This window comes from Semicossyphus pulcher, unplaced genomic scaffold (assembly GCF_022749685.1).
Source record: "Semicossyphus pulcher isolate SPU_LCO1_2020_fin unplaced genomic scaffold, fSemPul1.0.p SCAF_17, whole genome shotgun sequence".
Taxonomy (NCBI): Eukaryota; Metazoa; Chordata; class Actinopteri; order Labriformes; family Labridae; genus Semicossyphus; species Semicossyphus pulcher.
The window spans coordinates 12,072,018-12,091,555 of NW_027211681.1; the positions used below are offsets into that span (position 1 = coordinate 12,072,018).

At 41.6% G+C, this 19,538-nt stretch overlaps 1 protein-coding gene across 1 annotated transcript in view; it reads right to left on the bottom strand.

Annotated features, from left to right (window-relative positions):
• Positions 1 to 19,538, bottom strand: part of usp43a (ubiquitin specific peptidase 43a) — a 125,969-nt gene that overhangs the window by 19,780 nt on the left and 86,651 nt on the right. Inside the window, exons 9-12 of the mRNA XM_069666076.1 lie at positions 14,200 to 14,303; positions 10,810 to 10,887; positions 10,474 to 10,603; positions 1,183 to 1,306 (exon numbers count right to left, since the gene is read on the bottom strand). Of these exons, the coding sequence (XP_069522177.1) occupies positions 1,183 to 1,306; positions 10,474 to 10,603; positions 10,810 to 10,887; positions 14,200 to 14,303 (436 nt within the window). The remainder of the gene's footprint in view (positions 1 to 1,182; positions 1,307 to 10,473; positions 10,604 to 10,809; positions 10,888 to 14,199; positions 14,304 to 19,538) is intronic.

Genomic DNA, 19,538 nt, shown 5'->3' on the forward strand with positions numbered 1-19,538 from the left:
AAGCCGCTAAAAATAAAATACCTGAACATCATTCAAAGGTGCAGCTCAGGCAGAACAGGCTCATGGCTGAACCTCACTTCAATCATATTTTAAATATTAAACAAATTAAATATCATTCAGTGGCTGTTTTAATGTGCATTAGCTTTATCCCTAACATGATGTTCAGTTCACATTATGTTCTCGCACCTAAATCCTGTTTAGTTGATTTAACTGAATTGTGTTAGTTTTTATATTGTTCCAATAACTAACGGCTGCTTTTGTATCTGTATGAATGAAGAGAACCAAATAAATGATCATTTTTCTTATTTGAGTGCTCTCTACAGTGGTGGTGGAAAATGTAGAAATGATGACTTTGAAACGGATTTGTCTTTTGATTATTTTATAAAAGACTTTTGCAAAACGGTCCGAGCACCACGGAGATGCAACATTTTAGAGAAAGGACACAGAGCGAAACTCGGAGTGTCCTGAAGAAAAGCGGCTCCCGACCAGGTTAGGTTCACAGACTCAGTTACCATAGTGACCAACTCCGAGATGAAGTTACCTCTCATTCTGAAACTGCAAGCCCGAGGTGGCCCTCATTTCACGGCTAACAAACCCGGGGTTTTCACTAAACCCGCTTACTGAAACGGACCAATGGTAGGATCCCTTTCCAAAGGGAACTAGGTAAGTTTACAATAAGTGACCAAGGGCCTGGTGATCCAAGGTAAAAGTGAACACCAGATCAAATGTATCTAACAACATGGAAATAGCTGCATTTTTTCAAACTCAAAATAGCATGCATGCAGATGAGACTGGGCAACAACCTCCAGGACAAGGACAAGGTCGGAGCTTTCAGTGGTTTTTTATAAAAGAAGATACTGCCATATGACTCACACGGCAATCCTTTGCCAATTCTAAAAATATTACTACTCTTAAGGCTGCAATAAAATGACTTTCTGGGCTAGAAAGATAAGATATGAACACAATATTGGCATGTACCATGCTAACTTGTATCCAGCAGATTTGGAATGTGCAATAAAAGCTAGAAAATATCAGAAATGAGGTTGTCGAAAGAGGTAAGACTGAACCAAAACAATAAAGTATTTCTACAAAAAAACAGTAGTATCAGTGCAGCTTTAAGTTATAAATAATTCAAGTTTAACCAGAGCTCTTGCCTTCAGAAGAGGCCACTTAACAGCTCACCTACCTGCCGGAAACGCTTGAGATGGAGAATGAGGATGTCAGGGAGGGTCCACAGGCTCATCTTCACCATGCCCTGCTGCAGCTGCTTACAGTGGGGACACTTCCAGGCATCATCTGGGGCGAGCTGGAAGCAGTCAGTGGATCAGTCAATGACACGGTTATACACATCACATCATTTTCTTTGGTATAATGCTGCCTGATGAGGCTTCTTACACAGAGCTCGTGCCCTCTTCTTGTTATGACTTTCTCTCCGCTTCTCTCCTGTCATTAAGGCTGCAGTGTGCACGTACCGCAGTGTCAGTATTGTCTTTTTATAAGGTCTTTGAGTGGAGTTTGAAATGTGGGCAATTATATATCTGCTGCTACCTTTTATGCTCCTCGCTGTAAGGTACCAGAGTCTTTATACTGCAGGCTCATGATCAAGAGGATTAAGTGCAAGTATCACCGGAGTGTGAGTGACATCTAAAAGACAGCCTCCCACTGCTCATACTGGTAATGTGTCGGAGGAACACAGGAGGCACTCTTTTTGCCAAGGGGTACACTGTGTGACTTCACAAAAATTCAGGAGGTAAGAGCAAAATCCTGCTAATACCAGATCACAGTTAAATGAGTAACGGGACTTATTACCCCCCTTTCAACCCTCCTTCCAAAAAGCACTTTTTTCCATAAAGTATTTTTTATCATAAAGCGACATCAGGAAATGAAATGGCCTTATCTCACATTAGTGCGTCATTTACCAAAGCATGATTAGTGTAGTAGAAACATATGCAAGGAATACTTGTTCAACTACATTCATCATGAGAATCAGCATAACAGTCCCAAGTGCAAACAGTACGGCAGATATTTGACACAGTGTGAGAGAGAAAGACAAAAAAGAGAGATATAGACGGAATAGAAAGATGGATGACGTGACAGCTCCCTAAATGTGAAGCCAAAACATCTCTATCGCCCCCTGCTGACTGGCTGCAGTGTAGGTCATAAAGCCCGCCTCCTCCATGTTAACAGATGGGACATGAGTCAAATTATAAAATCAAAATACACGCCAAATACATTTTTCTCAAACATGGTTTCTGTCATTATAGTTAGTTCTTATCATGCTGATTCACGTCCAAGTGTTCTCTGACAAGTTTATTTTTAATTTGTTATCTGATGCTGTAAAAAGGATGATTGACAGCTCTGTTGACAAATACGGCTCCTGCAGCCGATGTGTTCTGGATTAGCAGAGTCGAGGAGGAACAGCGAGAGGAAACGTAGCTAACACTGAAACTACAGTCATTGAAGTTTTCATATCTGTGAACGTCTGCTTCAGACTGACAGAAAGAAGCTGTTCTGCTGTTAACGTCATGCAGGATCCTTGCTGTGTGTGTTTTGGTTAGTGGAAGCAGCTACGGCGGCTCCACCCACCGATCTCTACTGCACAGCTCTGGCTCCAAATGACGTCACCAGAGCAAGATGGCAGCGCCTATCACAGGGGCTACTTTGGCATCAATTTTGTACAATGAGACTACATGGAGGCGCTTCGTCCATCTTTACAGTCATTGATAGAGACAGTACACCCCAATTCCTTTGATTGTCATCTTGTTTGCCCTCACTTCTGCTTGTTCATAGTTTCTCCCACTTATCATGTGAAAAAGAGATTTAAGGAGGAGTCAGGGGAATAGATGTCCTCCACAATACAGTTTCTTTCTTGAGTTACACACAGTGTCTGCACAGCTGGATCAAAGTGTTCTGAAACTGTCGTGTGGTGTTATGTTCCTTGAAGTTTGCATTTGTAAAGAGAAGAACAACAAACCTTGATTTAAACGGAGTACAGAACAGACCAGTCATTATATTCAGATCTGCTTTTCAGCACATAATTAAACTTCTGCCGGTCGTGCATTTGAAGCTGTATCGGTGATGTTCGAGCACAGACAATTTCACTAAGCCTTTGCTGGGAAATCTCAATACCCCAGCTTTTAGAAAAGAAGGGGAGTTTAATTACTGAACTGATCAGGCTAATTACACTGAAACCCACGCCATTATAGCAGCAGGGAGCATCCAAAGGCAGCATTTGTGTGTTTTTTCTTTGATTTTTTCCTGCCTTTCAACCCTTATCGGTTAATTTGGAACAGTTTGAAAGTTTCAACTAAGAGAGACACATTTCTACACAACAGACGTGGTTTCATGAGCACAAAGGCTTTTGTTCAGGAATGCCCGGCTCCACGAGAAGTATTTGATCCTGACATGTTTATCGGTAAGATTCAAAAGATCTTTCATCAGAAAAAGACTGGACGGTGGTGTTTTTCTAGCTCCTTTAGACTTCATTTTTCTGGCTGTTTGATTTAATCGTTCAAACGAAGGTGGAGGTGTGCATCTGTTTTAAACTGATAGTGGCCCCATGTGTCAAATAGAGAACATACAATTAGAAAATGCAATACAATTAGCGATAAGCTGGCAGCAAATATCAATATCCATCACTACTTCATGACTCCTTGCGGTGGCACTTATGACATGAATGAGGGTAACGTGAATGGAAATGAATTGACCGAAGAAGAAGTAGACAGCAGGATAAAAGAAGAAGAAGACAACAGCATAATGTCAGACAGCTGTGAAAAGAAGTTCAGAGATGTGCCAGCCACGATCAAATCCAAGGTTACAGTTCTATAGTTACAGACTGAAAACATGAACGTTGTTTCATCTCGGTTTGTGTCAAACTCTGTGAAACTGACTGAAATTGCAGTGAATAAACACATTAATCCTGCACTTTACCTTTTTAGGGGCATTTTGTGTTCTTTTGTTAATCAGATATTGTGATTAATGCAGTATGATTGTCTTGCAATAGATCAATTATCGCTGTATCGCTGTATCGCAATATTATTGTTATCGTGGGCCATGTATCACATATTGTATCGTATTGCGTATTGTATCACGTATCGTATCACGTACCCTATTGTTTCGTGAGTTACCCTGCGATTTCCACCTGTAATAAAGACACAGTAAAACACGCTGTTTTAAAGGGGACATATTTTAGCTATGCAATCAATTTTCTATTATTCTAATGTGTTTGTGAATCTTGTGGTAAAGTTTGATTCGTTTTAAAAATTGTATACATATTTAATTTAATTATTTTTTGGAGCCTCTCCCTCCTGAAACTAATAAGCCATTTTGCCATTCAAAGGTTAGACCTTAGCCACGATTGGCTGACAGTATTTTGAGTGACCGCGTAGCCCCTCGGAGTGGCCGCACTGCACTGTCAATCCAAAGTTGTAGAAAACATGGCTGCTCTAGGATCGGTTATTCAGCCTTATATGTACAAGCCAGAATCCCCAGGAGTAAGGCTAAGTTGAAATCTTGACGACCTGACTACAAACTCGTGCAAGAAGGCAGCCTGAGGGGAATGACGGTGAATGACGATTGGTCGATTTCAGCGAAAGCAAGGTTCTATGTAGAAACCTGCAGCTGTTCTGAACGGCCCATTCCAGAGGCGACCTTTTTAAAACTGTCATTCTGGAAAAACACGGAACTATGCAGTTTTCACTTTTTATCCTTTCAGAAGATGTGGCCCCTTTAAAGAAGTCGATGAGAAAGTGACTACTTCTCACTTGAAACACTTTCCTAATGAATGTATGGTCTTATTATGTCTTCCTCTTGAACACAGCATGATGTCCAATTTAGAGCAGAATAGACGACAATGACGACAGTGTTAGAAATGACTGCAGGATACTCTTAGGAGTGGGCTTCTCAATTCGCAGTTTTAACTTTTTCAATGAACAATAAACACCCAAAAATGTGAAACCCATGTAAAACATGAGCATTTAGAAGACATGGCCCCTTTAACATTGGTTTGTTTGCAGATAATACAAACAGATGTAACATGTGAGTCTCAGTCAGGGCAAAGTGGTACGATCGTCTGTCGAGACAAAAATCATTTAAACCAAAAGTTTCATCTGCCCGACATCTCATATTTCGTTCAGCTTATGTGAGAGACATCTAATGTGTGTGATAAGACTCAGGAGAGCCACGGGGAGACAGCAGATTGGAGATTGTTATTGACTTACATGTTTGTCCTCAATAAATGGATTGAAGTGGTATTTTCACAAGGGCGAGGCGGGATAAGCGCCTATTGAAACTACTCTGACAGAATAAATGTGGTAAGGACTTTCTCCTTTCTCCTTGAATGTCGCTGCTACACTGCAGATATTTCTCCTCTTGCTAAATGAGCTGAAGTGGCTAATGTGATTGAAACTTGTAATACAGTTGAGGAATATAAAAACTTACAGATTTGTCCTCAACTTTTAGAGTTGAATTCGAGTCTTATAATAAATAAATAATTGGGGTGGACAGATTTAGATGCGAACACAAGGCAGACTCTTGTGCAACAGCATGGGGTCGCTATCGAAGTTTAAAATTGATCGTAGCAACCTTCTCCCAGCTCCCTCTCTGATTTGATATAAATAGACACGTCTTCAGTAGATGTACAGTACTACACGGCGGGTGCAGAATTCTGAAATCCGAAGCGAGGCCCCGAGCTTTAGCCAACATGTGGAAAAGTGGAACAAGGACTCTCCTGCTGAGACAAGAGGCCGTTCCCCATCTTTAACAACAGTGAACCTTGAAATACGAGTTAAATATTGATGATACATCCACTAATGAGGCAAATTAATCCAGAAATGATCAAATGTATCGAAAACTCCTGGAGGAGGGATGACAGGAGAGATATGTGTGAGCAGCGAGTCCCTCTCACTTCTAATAAATGTGTGAGTCCATTTTTAGTTCTCCCGCAGTGCTGAGTGAAGATTGAGCCAGAGAACGGGACGGAAGGAAGGTGTTCTTATTCAGTGTACAGCGGAGGAAATCTACACCTCGGGGCCCTCTTAATATCCTAACATTCTTATGTCACACGTACTTTCTTTTTTAAATTGCCTATCACTGAGAGGCCCAAAGCTTTTACATCCTTTTTCCAGAGTGTCCAGGCTTTGGAGGGATTTTGCCATTACAGATAATATTATTATTCAAGGGTTACAGCACAGAATATTGGGTATGTCATATTTTATTTAAAGAGTTCTTTAATCAAACAGTTACACAAAATGTGCCAAAAGTTAATCACAAAAATCATACAGGGGAGTTTTTCCATGTTTTAAAAGTATCTATATCTTCCCGATTTAAGTCAGCAGTTTGAAAAATTGCTGCAAATGTTCTCTGCATGTCTCTGAGGCACTGCTCCAAAAATGTGTTGGTCTTTTAGCCACCAACGCCGGCTTTAGCATAGCTAGTTGGAGGCCTGAAAGAACTTCAGGCTACATCAGCTCGGATTTCTCTCCGTCTTATAAATCATCTATGTTTTCAACAGTGAAAAAAAGGCCTCCCACAATATGAGCCCAAAGGACGGAGGTGCACACATTTGAGTGTTTTGACTAACTCAGTTTACAAACAAAGAAAGGCAGCAGCTCTTTTTTAAAACTTTTTTATAACTAAACTTATGATGCGAGGGTGTAGGCTCCTTCCCCTTTTGTAAACATCTACAACATGGCTGCTTATCTTCTATCCTCCACGCTTATCATTAAAAGCATCATTAATTTTCGAGACCTTTCTGACACACTGTGACTCACAATCATACTTGTGACAAATGTGTTCTCTTTCCTCCTCTCATCTTCTCCTCTCTTCCTCATACATCCTCCTCTTTGGCCTTTTTTGCATTTTAATTAGTCTGTTTTAGGCCTGATTAATCACTGTGCCCTGGATGGACTCTGGACGTAGTTAATTAAGAGTGTGCTCTACACAGCAAGCAACCCACTGTTAATGTGCACAGCTACTTGTAACAGCAGCATAGCCACGCAACACAATGAACACAATGAAACAAGACTAGGTCAAAACCTAGCATGTGGCTGACTGCATCAGGTCGATGTGCACTTCCAGAGCCGTGTGTAGGGCTGTAGGCCCCGGCGGTCAGGGCCACATATGAACGAGAAGTAAACTTTCTTGGCTCTTTTTGGCTGTGTCAGAACCTCACCTGACATTTTTTACACACTTGTATATATATCTAATGTTATGACACAGCATAAAGTATGGTGGCAGACAAGAGCAATCACCCTGCAACCTGGCCCTGATGGTCAAAAGTCAAAAGAACAGGCAAAAGTCCAAAACAACTGCAACAACAGAAACGTGCAGCAAATGAAATAAATGTGCTGCAAAAGGCTGAATTAACAGAAACGCAAAAGAAAAATGCAACACAATGGAAGTGCTCCAGGCCTGTAGGGGTCGTTCGGTGCAACAGCTAAGAGCAATGGGTTGCTTCCATTAGCTATGGGTCTAAGTTAGCCGTGCAGCTAGCGGTACTATCATCTGACTCTGTTAACTGACTGTGTTGGGCTCTGAGCACAGCGGTGTGTTAGTGTTCACTCCTCAGACTCCTCTGGACTCCTGAAGCCCCTGTACTAGTTAGAGGAGTTAACAGCCTCCCCACCCCGCAGAGTCATCTAAAAGTACGCTACAGGTGGCTGCATGGCTAACGCCAGACAGCTAACAGAAGCTACACTCAACAGTGGTTACTTTAGCAAAGCTTTCTGTCAATCTGGAGCCATTTCTCATCAAAAGTCAAACTCATCAATTACGTGGACAACAGAGACACTCTGCTCCAGCGGAGTCTGATGTTTCAAAGTCTGATAATTATTAAATTCACTGTCTCTCTCTTTCTCTCGTTAACAATACCCCTTTTACACTGAGCGCCCCCTACAGGCCTGGAGCACTTCCGTTGTGTTGACTGGATTCGCAGCATTTTTCTTTTGCATGTATTTCTCGGTTTGTGTTTTTTTGACTTTGCTTCGTTTCTGTATTTACAGCGTGTTTGATGTTAATGCATTTGTTTCAGACTTTTGCATGTTTCTGAATCGGCATTGTTTCTGTATTCACAGTTTCAAGCGATTGCCCTTGTCAGCCACCGTAGTAAAAGCTTATCTTTCAGTCACAGTGCAGCTTGAAAAGCATCCAGATAACACATAGTACAAACAACAGTGCTGCAGATGGCTGCTTGGTGTGTTCGAGCGTGCAGCTTTAAAACTTTTGTGAGTGAACCAGAGACATGAAATCTCAGGATCTCTGTGCGTGCTTTGATTGTACTGGATGGTATGTTTTAAGCACTACTGACAGTCTGAATATGCAGACAGAGACCGTGAAATCCCATCCATCAGAATCTGTGAGGACTGTGTTACATAAGCACCCAGCCCGGTGAGGTCTCACAATGACAAACAGTGCCGCACAGCGTGGCTCAGATGGAGGAAGGTTAGAGAAGAAAGAAGCGTTCAGGTTTGGGGACAGGTTTAAAGAGGTGAATGTGCTCTGAAAAACTTCAATGGAAATTCTCTGCAAACTCTGCTTTAACTACAGTTTTACACATTTCTTGAAACCTTCACCCATTTTCTCAAACCTTTTATTCAGAAACACCACCGAGCATTCATTAGACACGACATCAAAAAATTGAGAACACAGTGTCCAGGGCATGAAGTTATAAAAGAAAAAAGTAATGGACGTTACAAAACATGTAAAATGTTGTAAGGCAAGAAAAGTTTTCTTTTTCCTCCAGACCCCTTTCTATTCGCAAAGTGATGCACTACAGTAGATAAAATGTAAAGGAAATTTGTCTGGTCTCTTTGTCCTGCTTCCCTCATTTTCATCCCATAAACAAGAACGTGGTAGCTGCTCGAATTTCATCTGAATGGCTGTTCTTGATCACGCTCTTCCTCCTCCTCCTCCTCGTCCACCCCCTCTTATACGTACTCTACCTCCTCTGCCTCTCAGACTGATTCCATCCATTGTTGGTATCAACATTCGATGCACTCTGAACTGGCTTATATATATATATTCTGCTCATTTGGTTTGATCACATCATTAGAAACAAGTGTGAACAATTTTGAGTTGTAAGTCGTGACAGCTGTGTTGCAGTTGTGTTTAACTTTTGCTGCCCACTATTTTGCAGCACATGTGCATCATAAGTGCAGGATGGACTGGGTGAGATTTGCAAATGGTGTCTAACTACGTGAACTTGTTTAAGGTTCGGCCTAAAGGGTGGTTGATTCGACAAATGGGTTTATGCCACTGAGCATTTGATTCAGAGAATGGGGTTTGGTGTTTTAGCAATTGTGAGAAACTGTAAGTAGTTTGTTACATTTTTGTATATATGTGACTCTAAATTTAATTCTTTTACATTAAAATGCATTTATTGATTCTTTTCTACATCAAATTCTCCTGATTTTGAACACTGTACAGCTCTTTTTACTTAAATATATACAAATACATATTTTTGTAGATATGTTTTTGATTTTATCTTCATAGAAGAATTGCTTGTGATGATGTTTGGAAGCCCTTAGTGGACATGCATCCATACATTTTATTCTAAGTTAAGTTTTTTCTGGTTGCTTTCTGGAGATATCGACTTATTTTTCCCATTATCTCGAGATAACAAAGCTTGTTTTCTCATGATAATGGGCTAATTTTCCAGTGATCTAGGAATCAAACAACAGGCTGCTCACTGTGGCATTACAGAGCAGGACATGCCATGCTGCCATTGCCCACCCTAATGAGGTAAGTTAAGCCTGTTTCTGTTTGTTTTGTGCTTTTACAACTCTGGGGATACGAGTTATGAGCATCTGAAGTTACGGTGGTGCCGCATCATTATCTTGTGATAACGGGAAAAATAAGTCAAAATCTCGTTAGCACGGAAAATGGAGTAAATAAATCGTATGGATGCATGTCTGCTAAGGGCTTCTGGAGTGATGATGTTTTTCCTTTGCTAATTTTGCACTGTACGAACCTTTGCACGCTATGAACAGCCAGACAGAAAAGTGGAAGTCCTAATAGGTGCAATGGATGACATTTAGCACATTCATTTAGTCTTGCTTGGCAAACCCTCAGTCTTCATTACCCAAAATGCCGTTCAACTGCAAAAAGCTTGGTCTGAGTTTTGGGTTTTATATAGCCAGGGGGCACAAGCCTGAGGTGGAGTTGTGGAGCAGACAACGGTGGTCTGGTAAGCTCCTCCACGCTTCCACTTTCTAAAACAGTAAACATTTTCAAACTTGTAGTCTTCAGCTGTCACCGAACCTGAACCAGGTGAGATGACTTGAGGCTATCTAACAGTTCGTGATGAGGCCTCAAAAACAGTTTACATAACTTTTTCCTCACATGCAGTGCTACCCCAAGAGGAGACCTGAGTTTTAGGCAGGAGCAGACTCAAATACGGTATGTACAGATGTTTGATTTTCCTGGGGCAGAAAAACAACCTGTGTCAACAAAATAAAAGTTTGCTGTGAGTCTCACCTGTTCTTCTTTGGTATACAGCTGAAAGCACTCATCCAGGGTGCAGCTGTGCTGCTGCAGATGCTGCTGCTGCTGGTTCCTCACACTCTCCGCATCCTTCACCACCTCCTCCTGGATGCTGCCAAACAGACTGAACACACACACACACACGCACAGGGTTAATTGTTCCCACTTCAGCTGCTGAATTGTGTTTACAATGTTTGGATCAGTGGGTGTGCGTGTTTTTTTGTGTTTTGACTGACACACGATGAATCACAGAGTGTGCAGGGTCTCCTGGAAGCGGTAAAATAAAACTTGTGACATCTGCCTACTTGTTTGTATGTATGCACCACTCACCATTCTTTAGTCTTGTGCTCCCACTCAATGACGAGCTTCACGTGCGGAGGTCCTCCAGGACCGCAGAACTTAAGAGCTCTAAAAAACAACAAGAAAAATCAGTTAAATCTGATTCTAAATCTACAAAACACATTTTAAGGTTAAAGTTCTGTTAGTGTTTGTAAGTTTTGCCTCATTTCCAAAAGCATGAAACCACTTGAACCCGATCTTAAATAATGAAACTGCTCTTGTGACCACGAACCTGAGACTTTCTTTGAACACTTGTGCTTGATACACACAGGCAGCAGCACAACTACACAGAGTTATTTGGGCTCCGGTGAGACCTGGCTTCACATCATGATTTAATACGCAATAACGGATGATGAGTCATTGTGTAGTGAGGGGTGTGTATCGCGGAGATTAGGCTCACTGCTTTGATCTCAGGGGCAAAGATAAAAAAGCATCAGTATTCAAGCGCCAGGCCGCGCTGATGGAGGGCCAAGGTAGATTCAACAATCACTGAATGCTAAAGGCAGAAGTGTTTTTTTCCTGCTCGGGGAACAAGATGGATCCAAAGTCTGAGATGTTTCGCAGATTTATCAAAATTTTATCCTCTTTGGTTTTGTGAAGCGTCCGTATACTGCATGGGAACAGCCGGAAGATTTCCAGCACGTGTGAGTATCGACTGAATTTGTATCTAAGTACTTTCAATCAGTCTTCAGAGTAAAACTTCTGTTGTTGTTTGTTGCCTCACAGCCTCACAGAGTTTGCATGCGTGGGTTCTCTCAGAGTACTCCCGCTTCCTCCTACAGTCCAAAGACATGCTTGTCAGGTTATTAGTGACTCTAAATTGCCCGTAGGTAAGATAAGATAATCCTTTATTGATCCCCAGGGGGGAAATTGGGGTGTGAGCGTGTGAGTGAGTGCTCACAGGTGTGCTCAGTGCTGCAATATTCATCTCACACAGCATCACTGCTACCATTCAAAAACACTGTTTCGCCTTCTCCAGGATTCATTGGGTTGTCCTGGTGCCATAAGGCTGTGTGAATCTCATACACTAACTCTGTAAGTGTGTGGAAGGGAGATTATCATTGCATATATTTGTGACCTGAGCCCTGTATCAAAATAAATAATAACAAAACATTAGACATAAACGAATTCCTGAATTACTTTGATTTGCCAGACGGCTGCACAGCTGGACTAATCAAATCTTTAATTATTGTAGGGGTACACTTCATAACAACATGCAGAAAAACAGCTTTGTTTGGCAACAAGGTGGTTACACAATCAGCTGATATTCAGGTCTGGATGTCATGCAGGTCAGGCTAACAAAGATATTGAATGAAAGTAATTTGTTTCATTTTCCTAGCAAGACATGAAGCTGTGGGCTACATACAGCTGCTGATAGTGTTGGGAATTACGGTTCTTTGAAGGGAGCCGGATCTTATGGCTCCGTTCCTCTCCGAGAGTTGTTCAAAAGGAACGGCCCATCGTTCGGCAACGTCACAACACTGCGACGTGAGAGTGGTCAGACTTGCGAGTGCCTGCAACATATATTCTCTCTTGTCAACACACACGCATGTTTAAAATTCTGCGCTTTTAGAATTGAAAAAGGAAACAGCAGAATAATGTAGGAACAATTAATCAAAGTCATTGATTTGCCAATCATTTATGATACAATGCAGTGTGACTGCACAGATGGAGGGTTATAATGTTGCTCAGCGTCGGCATTATGTTGTGGTGACATGATAGTAGCAGATATAAGGCATTACCTGAATGTAAAGTATTAGGATAAAAATGCTAAACCTCAGACAGGTAGCGATGACATTCACAGACTAACAAGCAAACAAACACAGAGTCAGGGAGCCAGGACAGAGACTTTAATTGGAATTGAAACAGGTGTATAAATAAAAAATGGTCGTGCTCCAGGTTCCCCTGAAAACAACAGAACTTGGCATTCATATGTGTTTTCAATAATAACCTTTAATTGTTTTGTCAGTATGATTTTTTAGGCTGACTGGTTTTAATTTAGCGAAATATGTTTTCAGTTTCAACTTCCTGTAATTGTTTTGGCATTGAAGGGAAGTGGCATGTAGAGCGTGATTTAAATATAATCTGAACATTAAAAAAGAACTAATTTAGCATTGAACATATATTAATCAGTTGAGCTGACTAATTCTGCACTCATTATAGAGTCTCTGCAAAAGAAAAGCGTGACAACTTGCAAGAAAGCTATGAGGTAATATGGCTCATTATGGAAGTTTCGTCTTAGATGCCCCTAGCTGCCTAAAATGGATCATGTCTGGGATTAAATTTTTTTAAAAATCCAATTAATTAAAAAATAAAGAGTTAAAATATTTAATTTTGGATCATTCCTGTAGTCATTAATAATATGTTGCTTGTCATTATTACTTCATTTCAATAAAGTTGATGTACTTTCTTGTAGAGTGTGGTGTGTGTAAAAAGCTCATCAAGATGCACCATTGCAAACTAGATCCTGAAATACATACTGTGGTTCAAGCTTTATACTTCCCCCAGTACAATAAACATTACATAAGAGAATACAGCATTATAATGATGGGCAGCTGATGCCTGATGAAGGTTGCTATCTGTGCAGAATAAGCTTTTTAGCTTTGGGGCTCCTACAGTGACACCTGGTGGCTTGTGAAACTCACAGCAGCCTCTTAATGACGGCGTGAGGGACACTAATCATTGGTGACATTTGATGGGTAGTGATGGTTTCATGTGTACGTCAAGTGAGCAAAATCACATCTGCATTTTGAATGGGACATAAGCAACGTGCTGCAGTTGATGCAGAGCAGGAAGACAGAAGTATACTCTATGTTTAAAGCATAAATACTCACAGCCTGGATAGACACAGGAGCACACATACTCAGACTGAACCTGGTAGACAATTTCCTTTCCTAGCTCCTTTGTGTAAGGCCTGACCTACAGTGCAGCTCAGCAGAACAACAGGAGAGATTGATACTAAGCTCTTCATCTGTGAAGAGACATGTCCAGTCTCTTTATCTCACAGCAAAGAGTGGCTTTATCACCACACCTCGAAACTGATATCATTGTACTCTATTCGCTGTAATCCTCTTATGAGCCATTCGTTTCTGAAAGGAATTGTGGCCTTTTGTCTAATGCACCTGAAAACCTGTCTGCCAAGGTTCTTAATACCAGTTAATCTCACTTCAGTTTTAGCCTTAATTGGATGATGTATGTGTGTAAGTCTTCAGCAGTGAGCTGTGGCACGGCCATTGAAAAGGCTTGTATAAGGTTTTTGTGTTCCTTTCTTTATCATTCAAACATCGAGAAGAGAAAGTACACTGCTCAGCTTGTTTACTTCAGTGTTATATAAGAGTTATTGACACTAAAAGAGTATTCATGTGTGTGTACATGTTCTACCTGTCAACAGTTGGATGGTACAGCGGTCGGCTGTCCTGCGGGGAGAGGTAGCTGTAGGCTGCAGATCCCCCCACCACTCGGATCCTAAACAGCACCCCGGCATTCTGCAGGGAGAGGGAAACATGTGAGAAGAATCTTAAAGAGCTGCTTATCCACCTTTAATCTCGATTTACAGATTCTACGTAGAAATGTAAGAATGTGGAGTTCCGGGAAGGCAAGTGTTCTGTTTGAATTATGTAGTCCGAGTAATGTTGACCAAGCACGCGTCAACAGTCCGTGAGGAGAGCACAAGCAGGCGGAACTTAATGCGCCATAATCCCGGCTCCCATCAGCGTCATTTGACGATGATTTGGCTTCTTATTAATCTCTATAAACAGATATCTGCATGTAAATTCAGCTAACAATCTGTTGTAGATCTAAAATTTAACTTGAGATGAATTCCCTTGACGATTTGTCACAAAAGCCGTTCAGCGTTCAGATTTCCCGACTACCTCGAATGCATCAGATCGATCCGACCTCGGTTCAACAAACATTTTAAAAGTTTTCTTCTGCTCTTGAGGACAGACCTTTCAACGCTTGAATTATTACTTCTTACAAATCTGCACCTCGATTAAAGGTAAGACCCGTTAATAACAAGTAAATCACAAGAAAACTTTCTCTTTCTGTAAAATGCAGCACGCGGAAAAAGAAGTCCTGACAGGAAGTCGACTATCGCTTATCGCCCGACACGTTCACCGGTGTGCCCAGAGGCTATATCGTCCCAGACTATATAATCAATCAATGTCAGCAGAGAAAGTTAGGGACTTTCACAATACAAATCTCTTTTGCTGTTAAGAAAAAAAAACGCATTTTCAAAAAGTGTGGTTAAAGTTTATGAGTGGAAAAAGATGAAACAAACTAAATCAATTGCAGATTTATCCAGGAGAGTTTGTTATCTTGAACAATCTCACAAATATGGAATTCAAAGGAAAGCTCGCAGCGTGGATCATTGATTTTTAAACAGCACGCTCAACAGCAGGTTGGTGATTAGCAGCGTGCAGTCAGCTATCGCGCCCTATTAATCAATGAAGAATACTGTTTGAAGAATGTTTTTTTAAACACACAATAGTGATGCATACACTCCCTCATCCTTTCAACCAGTAGACTTCATTCTGAGACCCAGGCAAACAGACTTGCTGAAAATAACACAAGCATTTTAGTAAAGACAGCTAACAATGCTGTAAACATCACAGGGATTTCTCTGAGGACAGACAGAGACGAAACATAAACATAACACCCCCACGTTATGTAACTTCGAAGTGAATCACCTCTTTACAAGAGTTCAAAGAGGCAATGATGCAAGAAATGTCACTGCAATTTTCTGATGCGAGACAGATAACACGGCTGGTGTCTTAATATAGCGACGGTGTATTTAACCGATTAACAGTGTCATGATACAAGTGAGATGCTTGCATAGTAATCCAATTACACTCACAAGGTTAATCTGAAGTTGTGCTACATAATGTGAAGAGTTTAAACTTGCTGTTTTTTCCCCTCAATTAAACATTAAATATGCTGGATCAAATATGCAAAATGTGAGTAGGAAAAAGTAGAAAGAACAGGATGTTTTAATATATCAGAATTAATCGGCTTCATAAGGACGATGTGAGTGCCGTTTCATGTGATTGTCAGCGAAGGCAACATCTGATTTTGATTCTAATGTTTCGACTCTCAGGCTGTGCGGTGGTGCAGACGTTAGTGCTACTTTCTCACAGCTAGAAGGTTCCTGGTTCAAATCCTGATTCAGACGTAGGGGGCCTTACTGTGTGGAGGGTTAGGGTACTCCAGCTTCCTCCCACAGTCCAAAGACATGCTCGTCAGGTTCATTGGTGACTCGAAATGACCCGTAGTTGTGGGAGTGAGTGTGAAAGGTTGTCTGTCTCTGTGTGTCAGCCCTGTGATTGACAGGCGATCAGTCCAGGGTGTACCCCGCCTCTGAGAGCAGGGATAGGCTCCAGCCCCCCAAGTGACCCTGAACAGGATAAGCAGCATAGATGATGGATGGAAGCAAAAACCTCTCAGGTGTAATGACATTATCTGTGACGGATTATTGTGTGCATGAAGGAGCCCAAAGCTTATGAGAAGCTGTTTAAAAAAGTGTGGTTATTTCAGGTTATTTCAGGTTATTTCAATAAAGCATGTGCTGGGTCGTCTTTTTACGCAGTGCTGGCAGAGAGGTGTTCCTCAAACCATGTTCATGTAACTCTACACGGACACATCAGAGTGCAGTATGTGTAATATTACCGAATAAAAGTCAGTTCAACAGTGTCTTAGAAAGTGAGTTCACCGGGTTCAACTAACTGTAACTTGAACTGATGTGAGCTCGAAAATAATTAGTGTTTCTACACGCCGTTGCCTTTTCTGTGTCGGTACACAGAGCTCGAGCTGATGCAACACTCCTGCAATAAGCCGTTCCTTCATGAAGGTTGTAGTGTTGAGTTGTCTTTTCAAACAGTTTTATTTAACAAGGTGGTGTTAAACCGTATGGTCAATATGAAAAATTTAGCTCGTGGTGCTTCGGCACTGCTTTAGGTGTCTTACTTCACTGAAATACACTGCAGGTAAGTTTCAAGCAGCCGCACTGGAATGTGTATACATAGTCTTATACAGTACTTTGTGTTAACTGTGGTGTGTTCACTTGTGATATGCATACAGTAAAGTAAGTGGAGTGTAATATAATTTCTTAGCAACAGGTTGACTGATTTGGGCTGAACAGTCATGAGCAATGATTCAGCACAGCAAGAAATGTTATGTTGCATTTAACTGAAGAAAGCGCTGAAGCCTTTCTCTGAGGAGTTTGCATGTTCTCCGCGCGCATTCCCTCCAGGTACTCCGGCTTCCTCCCACATTCCAAAGACATGCTCGCTAGGTTCTTTGGTGACTCTAAATTGCTCGTAGGTGTGAATGTAAGCGTGAAAGGTTGTCTGTCTCTGGCCAAATCTCAATCTGCACACTCACAGACTCACGGGCTTTGAGGCGTGTTCCTGGTAAGTGTGTGTGTGACCCACTGTCAAATCACCAAGTGCATGACGGCTCTGATGCGGACTTTTCAACACCAGAGTTCACAGCCACCTTGGTAACGAATACCTGTATTGAATTAGTATTCAATAAAGTTTACACAAAAAAAGGTACATGTAAACACAGCGAGGATGGACTGGTTTCCTTGTGATGCCATGACAGTGTGTCCCATTCCTATTTTATGCAGATCTCGAACCCCTTACGCACTGCACACCTGACGTCATTAAAGTCTGTGAGTGTTCAGGATGTTCCAGGATGTACCCCGCCTCTCGCCCTATGAATGGCTCTATCCCCCCGCCACGACCCTGAACAGGATAAGAGGTACAGAATAGATGGATTGATTTAACTGAAGCATTTTGGTCTTTCACTAAACTGTGTGGATGCGAACGTGTCATCTAGAATTACAGAACATAAAACAACTCATGATGTGCTGTGTTAACCCAACAACTCTTCCATTCAGGGCTGATTCCTGCAGGCCTTTACATAACATCACCAAAGCAGTCTAAAACACACAGCCTCCCTCATTTACATCTGGTTACTAGTCCTGCTACATCGTCACTCCAATAGACACCACGCATTTTCTTTAAAGAAGGATTATAACTCCTCTGATGCCTGTGCAGAAGAGACGGGAGGCCGGAGTTATTAGGGAGCAGAGAGAGAATCAGGTAGCTAATGTGCTCCGGCAGCTGCTGCTGGAGAAAAGGGACTGCAGCAGAGCATAAAGAGAAATAAATTAGTTGGTTAAAAGGAGCCTCGAGCAGGAAATGAAAAAGGCACAGTCTTTCTTTTCAGATGGTCTTATCTGCCTGTTGGACTATTGGGAGGAAGAGCAGAGCAGGACACTTCATGCTAATGAGTATACAGCTATAAAAAGAGTTCTGCACATGTGTGAGTGAGATTGGACAGTGATGCATCCAACAGGATGATAGATGGATGACTTTATGGGGTGATATATCAAAAGTGTCTTGTTGTGTCAGAAAACAGGCGACACTACACTGCACTACAATGACACAGTATTGCAGCCACAGATGATGAGGATAATCTGAAGCATACGAGGTGGGTCGAAGGTTCACATGCACTGCAAAAAGGACAAAAGTCACACAGCAAATCTGGTAATCCCATAAATATGTGATCTTATTTATCTGTCAGTCACTCAATTTTGGATGATTTAGGGCTTTTGGGTGTGCTCTTTCACAGTTGAGAAATAACCACGACAAAATAGGAACATCCTCCAGAGCTCAGAGTACATTACTGTAGAGACAGGAGAGAAAGTTTAAGCTCTTAAAGGAGCAGTTCACCCCTGGAAAAAGCCCCTGTCAGTCAAAGCTGGTGTTCTCTGTAATCGATAGAAGCAATAATATTTGAAAGTGGCGCCATAGCTGTGGAGAAAGTTGTACAAACAGCTCGTGGTTTCGCTCATTCTATATTCCTACAACACCCAGTGTGCATTGCGCCCCTCCCTCTGAAAGGAACGGCCCAGCGAGAGCCGCTGGAGTGACATACTACCGTTTCGCTGCAGGCTGTGGCTCAGAGCAGTACAGAATCCAAAATACGGCGAGAATAAACCAGTGCGTCGTCTAAAAATCTTGGGGTCTGCAGTCTCCATTTCAAACCTGACGATTTTGAACGAGGCATGACATCGGAGGCGTTTTTTATAGTCTGGCGGAGGTTTTTTTCCTACCATAATGGCATTAGCTCCCCATAATAGCATGATAGGACCGAGGTTGAAAATCGCCACACTGGCCCTTTGAGAATTGTACTTGTCTGGCTCAAAAAAAGTACTTCTCTCTTTTGTCAGAGTTTGAATCCTTTTCTAAAACAAGCATATTTTTAAAGATATTGTCAAAATAGGTCGCAAGCTTCAGTATTGAATGGTGTTTGATACAAAATCGTGCCTTGAAAGATCGGGTCTCAGTATGTTAAGGACTATGGTGTTAAAACTGAATTAGGAAAATAATGTGAAAAGCATGAGGCATTTATGAGATGAGCCTGAATCAGCTGAAAAACAGATTACAAAGTGCATCTTGGGGATCAAAAGCTACTTAAACTTGAAAGTTGGGGGCGCTGGTTTGGCTCAGTTGGTAGAGCAGGCTCCCTGTATACAGAGGCTACAGTCCTCAACGCACTGATTGCAGGTTTGACTCCCAGTCTGCTGATCGTATGGTGCATGTCGTCCCCCACTCTCTACCTCCCACATTTCCTGTCTCTCTTCAGCTGTCCTATCGAATAAAGGCAACAAGCCAAAACAAAAAACAACAACAACAAAATATGTATGTATATAT